The sequence below is a fragment of the Vespa velutina genome, chromosome 19 (assembly GCF_912470025.1).
Source record: "Vespa velutina chromosome 19, iVesVel2.1, whole genome shotgun sequence".
Lineage (NCBI taxonomy): Eukaryota > Metazoa > Arthropoda > Insecta > Hymenoptera > Vespidae > Vespa > Vespa velutina.
The window spans coordinates 1,732,501-1,740,000 of record NC_062206.1 but is presented as its reverse complement, the minus strand read 5'-3'; the positions used below and the strand labels follow the sequence as shown (position 1 = coordinate 1,740,000).

Below are 7,500 nucleotides of genomic sequence, written 5' to 3'. Positions count from 1 at the left end.
ACATTCGCGACCTTTCTGATGATCGCTTCTCTTGATGCACCACACGGTGGTTACCTCCTGTCACGGTAAAGGAGATAAGTCTTTATCGCCTGTGGCAGATTTAATTCGTTGATCTTTTCCTCGAGTCTGTGCTTCCCGATCCGTTGTCTGATCACTCTTCGACAAAGATCCATCAAAGGTAATGGCTCGGCTGGAATGAGAGAAAGACAAAAACGAAAAATAAAATAAAAGAAGATAAAGAAGAAGAAGAAGAAGAAGAAGAAAAAACAAAATAAAATAAAATACGAGAATATAGGAAACGTGATATAATCCTTCAGATTTCTTTTATATATATATATATATATATATGTACTGTCTTACAAGAGAGAAACTTACGATCAAGTCCACCGATATATTTCATCGTAATCTCGCAGTGTCCCCAGACAGCTGACACAATGGGATGTAGCTTCCTCCCTTTGAGACCTCTAAACGCGATCCCAAGATACTGTCCGTCCACCACGAAAGCTAACGTGCCCTCGTCCATATCGAGTACAACTGTCGATATCAAGAAATATATTTTCAAATTTAGAGAGAGAGGAAAGAAAAAAAAAAAGAAAAAGACGAGACAAAAATCAGAAACGAATTAAAAACAAAAAAAAATCTCTTACCCAGAAATTTATCGGGCACGATAAAGGTCTCGTCCGGTTTAAGTAATGCCGGATACGTAACACCAACATTGTTCTTCGAGTCATGATAGAGTTTATTCCTACCAAGATCCCATCCCCAGCTTAGGTCGTTGTTACCAACGAGACTCTGATAGCCAACGCTGTGAAGGGGCGCGTCTGCGGTCGCAACACCGACCACAGCGTGTGTACCACGTTGCCTCGTGCTCCAATAAAGCTCCCACACGTGCATACCCTTCGTATAACCGACCTTCCCTCGTATGCAATCGGTACTCTGTGCTACGGGGTGCCGGTGAAACGTCAGCTTGTCATCGTCCTGAAAATAATCGTCAACAAGGGGAATTGAATTTAGGATGCTACGATATATATGTATTTTTTTTCTATGATTCATCATTTCGGTACTCCTAAGAGAGTTAAGAGAGAAAGAGAAAGAAAGATACATCCCCCAAAATTAAATTAATTCCTCTTATTAAACTTTATTACTGCCGGGATGTAATATTTCTTAAAACGCAGAAAAAAAAAAAAAAAAAAAAAGAAAGAAAGGAAGAAACAAAGATTTTCTTATATAACGAGATATCGTAACATTTATCATTAATTCGAGATCATGCAGTATTATTATCGATAGAAAGAGATCTTAATTTTCTTTTTTCTTTATTTCTGTTTACCCTCAAGTTTCTTCTTTCTTTTATATTAATTTAAATATATAAATTAATATATAAATTATAATATGTAAATAAAAAAATACAATTAAGGATTGTGTCTTTCTTTCGTTAGAGGATACCACGAGGGATAGTGGAGGGGGAGGGGAGGGGAAAGAGGAAGGGGAAGAAGGAAGAAGAAAAAGGACAGATACGAGTGATATATGAAAAATGAACCGGATAGATAATGGAGGAAGAAAAGAAAAAAAAGAAAGAAAAGAAAAGATTATAATAATAGCTTTTTACCTTAACAAATATATTGAGACTGCGATCGTCGGCGTTCCAGCTGTGATGAACTTGAGTTTCCCGCGATGCGGGCGGCATATCGAGGAGGACATCGAGACGGGCTGGCCTCGACAAATCTTGCGCCAATTCCCTTGGTACCACAGGTTTGTACGCCACTGCGCCGCCACCACCGACACCAACTCCGCCGCCCGCTCCAGCTCCGCTCTCGCGCGTCACGCTCTTCACGCCGCCTGAATGCCAAGGGAAACAGAGAGAGAGAGAGAAAGAGAGAATATAATAATGATAAAAAAAAATATATATATATATATATATATATATTCTTTAGCTTTATTTCTTCTTCTTTCTTTTTTTTTTTTTTTCAAAATAAAAAAAGAAATAAGAGAAAAGAAGTCAACGAAAAGAAAGAATCAGAGAGAGAGAGAGAGAAAGAGAGAGAGAGAATTCAAAATTTTACTCTGAACAACACAAAATGCCGCCTACGCAACAAACGCGTATGGATTTCTTCGTGAAATTTGTGTGGGTGGGGAACTCGACCTATAACTATAATCCATAGAGAGAGAGTGAGAGAGAGAGAGAGAGAGAGAGAAAGAGAGAGAGAGAGAGAGAAAGAGAGAGAGAGAGAGAGAAGGAAAAATATTCCTTCTATATTCCTCCAACGTTAAAGATCTATCCAAATATATCTCATAACGGAGAAATATTAGATTTCGAACATTATTATAATTTTATAATTGTTCATCATATCGAGAATTCATTCGTAAATGTGAAATACATAGAGAGAAATGGTACTCTTTATTTATTTATTTATTTTTTTTTTTTATTTTATTTTCTCGACGATTTTCTTAACCAAAAAAAAAAAAAAAAACAATAAAAAAAAAAGAACACACACAGAAAAAGAAAAAGAATAGAAAGAAACCATAGTTCTTATTAAGAATTCAGACGGTGTCGAGTGGATATACCTGCCGCCGGCAACGCATCCCTGATCATGATACTAACTATAAGGATAGGGAGGGAGGGGGGGGGGGGGGGGGGGGGAGAAAGAGAGAAGGAAAAAAAGATATTTGCCAGAAGAGGACGGAAGAACAAAAATGGTAGAGAGAAAGAGAGAAAGAAAAGAGGAAGGGAGGAGGGAGGAAGGGAGGAGGGAGGAAGGGAGGAGGGAGGAAGGGAGGAGGTAGGGAGATGGAAGAAAAATAATGGGGGTCCAGCGACGGGTAGGGGCTTGCCTAAAAAGTTTTGGAAGGTTTCTTTGGTAAGGGTCCCGTCGCCGTTCTCCAGTACCGATCCATATCCTCGGTCTCTGTAGTTTATTTGCTCGGGCAGCTGTTCCCGCGTTCAAGGGCTCGATGAGGGTCCTGGAAAGGACCGTGAGGATTTGAAAGGATCTCCCTGATGGTAGAGAACGAAGGGCACTAATAGAAAGAGGCCCTTGGCCCTTTCACGGCCATACACCACTATCGAAAGAGAGAGAGAGAGAGAGACCCTGGGGGCTCTCTCGTTCAACACGTCTCTGAGTCTCCTTCTTTCTTTCTTTCTTTCTTTTTTTCTTTTCGTTCTTTTTTCTTTTTTCTTTTTTTCTTTTTTTTTTTTTTTTTTTTTTTTTTTTTTTTCTTAGGGCGTCGGTACCTTTTCAAAACTTCACACACAGGCGCGGACCACGTACAATACGATAGACGATCGTAAATTTTTTACGGCCGAAGTCGAGACCACGGATTAATGCGATGAAATATCGTAAATTCGAAGATATCGTGCCAAGTATGTTTAACTTCCTTTCTCGTTGTCCTTTCATCGTTATCGATCATCGTTAGATATATCTAGGACTTTCCCTTCTTTTATATATCCGAAATATCTGGAAACCAATCCCTCGAGATAACCGTCCAGGCATTTTTCCTTTTCGATTTAATTCTTTTCTTTCTTTCTTTCTTTCTTTCTTTCTTTCTTTCCTTCTCTCTCTCTCTCTCTCTCTCTTTTATTTTTTTTTTTTTTTTAATTATTTTTATTACTTTTCTTAACGTGATATTTATTTATTTATTTATTTATTTATTTATTATTATTATTATTATTATAGCATTGAGTGACGTAGTTCGGACATACATATTCGCTAATCAAACGATGATGACACACACGGTAGGCTCGTTCTTACGAAACCGGATAGAACGAATATAAAAAGAGGAAGAGAAAGAGAAAGAGAAAGAGAGAGAGAGAGAGAGAGAGAGAGAAACAAATAAACATACAGAAGCATATATATACACATTTTAAAAATCAAGGTTGTCCTCCTTCCTGATGCGATTTTGAATTAATAAAATCGATTTCATCGATTTGGATGAAGAATTAAACGCAATTTAACTTCCTACATCGAAGTTGATTTATTCATTTAATGAAGATAATTATTTTTTACAAAAAAGTTTTATCCTTATAAGATCAAAAAGAAAGAGAGAGTGAGAGAGAGAGAGAGAGAGAGAGAGGGAGATGATTCGATTCTCTTAACTCTCTAAAAGTACCACCCTTTACTCTGGAAAAGGGTCTGGGCATGGAACGACGAGAGAAACCTGTTCAAGGATCTCTACCTGAACAGGTAGTTAAACTCTGAAATAGGAGACCTTGACCTCGCGAGTTGAGATCGTTATAACACGAGAATCGTTTCAATGTTCCGAAAAAAAAAAAAAAAAAAAAAAAAAACAAAACAAAAGAAGTCCAATCAAATCGGAACGATAATTATAAAAGAATGAATTGATTTAAAAAGAGAACTAAAAAACTGAAAGAAAAACAATAAAATGCCAGCTGACAATCTATTTTTTCAGATATTCAACTAATCCAAAAAAAAAAAAAAAAAAGAGAAAAAGAAGGAACAATTAGATATGCATACATATACACACATATACACACAAGCGCATATATATATATATATATATATATATTCAATCAAAACAATAACTAATGATAATCAAATTTATACGGGACCGTAAAATGAGTAGGACGGCCATGTTGTTTAGAGTAGAATAAAGTAGAGTAAAGTAGAATAAAGTAGAGTAGAGTAGAGTAGAGTAAATTAGACTAGAGTAGAGTAGAGTTATCTTAACATCGTTCAAGAGTCTTTCTCTCTCTCTCTCTCTCTCTCTCTCTCTCTCTCTCTCACTCTCTATCTATTTATCTATCTCTTTATCTCTGATGAGGTTAAAAGACCGAGGCTAACCTGAAATCTTTTGGCCCATGTTCATGCCCCGATGATGGGAGCGATGGTGTGGGTGATGCCGGTGATGATGCGGGTGGTGTCGGTGCTCAGTGCACTGCTTGCCCGCCGGCAGCCTGTGCCTGTGGTGCCTGGTGCCGCCGGTGGTGGTGGTGGTGGTCGTCGTGGTGGTAGTTGTTGTCGTGCTGGTGAGATGATGGTGATGGTGATGGTGGTGATGGTAGTGGTGGTGATGGCCGGTGGTCGGTGGTGCAGTAGGCACCGTGCCACCGTCGATTCCCGCTCCTCCTCCTCCGCCTCCCCCACCTCCTCCGCCTCCTCCTCCACCTCCTCCTCCGCCTCCTCCTCCGCCTCCGGTACCACCAGTCGCGCCGTTTCCGCGGCTACCGCCCCCGCTCACGCAACGATTCGCTTTGTACCTGCAATGCGAACAGAAGCACCCGGTTAATTCGTCTCGCTATCTCTCTCTCTCTCTCTCTCTCTCTCTCTCTTTAGCGCGCGCGCGAGCCCGCTCTTTTCTTTTACACACATACACAAACAGACAGACAGACATATCAATTTTGATATTGTGCGTCGTGATTTTCGTGTCAAGAATCATCGTCGAGATCGACGGACGAATGTAATTAATTATTACATTTTTACAGAGTTTCTTTAAGAAACAGATTTAGGTACCTTACATCCCCCCCCCCTCCACCTTGATTTATTCATTGATTTTTTAATTCTGCTTTTAGAAAATTTCTGGTCTTTTTTTCGGATTTTGTATTCATTTATTATGTATTATTTATTATTATTATTATTTTGTTTCCTTTTAATGGCTTTTATGGGACCAATAGCAGGCGAAGAAAATTGGAAAATGGTTTTATCGCATGGAATGTGACACTATAATGGATAAAGAAAGAATGCGTTTTCCTTCCCTTTTTTTTCCCCCCTTCTTACTTTCTTTTTTCATTTGCTTATCTTTTGTTTTTTCTTTGTTTTGCTTTTTTTTTTTTTTCTTTTTTTGTTAAATTCAAAACTACACGATAATGAGAAAGAAAGGGAAAAAGAGTAATTATGGGAGTAATTAAAAGAGAATATGATGAATGAATATTGCGGAACAACCAATCTTTTTTATGAATGAATCATGAAACATATATATATATAAATATATATATAATATATTATATTGTAGTTGCACGAATAAAAATGTAATCGTAGAAAATACTTTGGACATCTTCATTTCTTTGTCTTCTTTGTCTGTTCCAGTCTTTTTTGTTTTTGTTCTTTTTTTCTATCCTTTCTTTTTATTTATTTATTTATTTCTTTTTTTTTTCATTTTTTTATTCGATCGTATTACGAAGGGTGGTAATTGGATCGTTGCGGTGAATTTTTCACGTTGGTCTATTTTTCTCTCTCTCTCTCTCTCTCTCTTTCTCTCTGTCTCTCCCTCTCCCCTTCCCCGTTCTTTCTCGGCAACCCTGATCGACCTAGCACACGTATCCGTTTGCCGTTCGTAACTTCCGTTCACGGACACCGGACATTGACATCCTGGATCCGCGGCACGGTTCGTTCATATTCCCGCGATTATCGTTGTCGACAAAAATACAAGGATACCTTTTGCACGTGCAATGGATCCATCGATCGTATAAAAATTTTCCTTTCCTTTCTTGATTTCTTCTTCCTTTTATCTTTTCTGTGTGTGTGTTTTTTTTTTTTTTTTGTTTTATCTTTCATTTTATTTATCCTTTTTTTTCTTTTTTTTTTTTTTTTTCATTGCGCCGGGAAAAAAGAATTTCCCCTACCCCCTCTAACACTTTCTCGTCAACTTCAGTTCGAGTGTAATTCAACTAATTAACTTTTGAGTCGTAATTATTTTCCTGAAACTCCGATTAGATTTTCTCCATGCTTTAAATCTAATAAACGTTTATACAAAGTGAGCCGCCCCGTTGAATTATCCTTAGGGGAAATGTTCTATAAAAAAATAAAAAAAAAAAAAAAAAAAAAATAAAAAAAAACCAAGAAAAATCAATCGTCGCTCTTCTTCGAGACTTTTTAATCTTACTTTCTTTTTTTTTTTGCTTTTTTGTTTTCGTTTCTTTTTCTCTTTCAGACGAGATCTAACACCAGAAATCCAACTGACTCGGTAATTTCAAAATCTTGAAAAATTAAACATAAAGTAATTTCGAAGGATAACAATACGATTTTTAATATCACCGAAGCGACATTAGAATCTAATCGTTAACATTGAAAAAAACAATTTCATAAATAATACTGTCACCCAATGATATCTGTTTTATTAATGAAATAATTTAGCGCCGTGACGTTGAACATGACTCAAGAGTATTCTCGAGAAAAATAATCTAGTCACGTCAGCAATGATCTCATATACATAAATATATATATATATATATATATATATATATATATATATATATATACACACATACACACACATATATATATATAGTTCAAAGGGTTAATTGAACTCTTGAAAGAAAGTTTTGCCTGGCAAAGTTGAAACGATGGCCCGCCGTTTATTTTCAATCTTAGGTTCTCAGTCAATGATGGATCTTTCCTTTCCTTCGACGATAAAAGAATAAATACGTAGGGAAAAGAAAAGAAAAAAAAAAAAGCGACAAAAAAAAAGAAAAAGAAAAATAAATAAAAATAGACATGCATATATATATATATGTATATATATGTATATATATATATACCACAGAGGGAA

The 7,500-nt window shown here is 36.8% G+C and overlaps 1 protein-coding gene across 6 annotated transcripts in view; it reads right to left on the bottom strand.

Moving 5' to 3' along the window:
* Nucleotides 1-7,500, bottom strand: part of LOC124955836 (protein gustavus) — a 98,763-nt gene that overhangs the window by 2,510 nt on the left and 88,753 nt on the right. For all 6 annotated transcript variants that reach the window (XM_047510853.1, XM_047510854.1, XM_047510855.1 and 3 more), the window contains 5 exons: nucleotides 4,797-5,212; nucleotides 1,607-1,836; nucleotides 648-978; nucleotides 376-534; nucleotides 1-190 (listed from right to left, as the gene is read on the bottom strand). The exon at nucleotides 1-190 is cut by the window's left edge and continues 2,510 nt beyond it. In XM_047510853.1, the coding sequence (XP_047366809.1) occupies nucleotides 51-190; nucleotides 376-534; nucleotides 648-978; nucleotides 1,607-1,836; nucleotides 4,797-5,212 (1,276 nt within the window). In that variant the 3' untranslated portion in view covers nucleotides 1-50. The remainder of the gene's footprint in view (nucleotides 191-375; nucleotides 535-647; nucleotides 979-1,606; nucleotides 1,837-4,796; nucleotides 5,213-7,500) is intronic.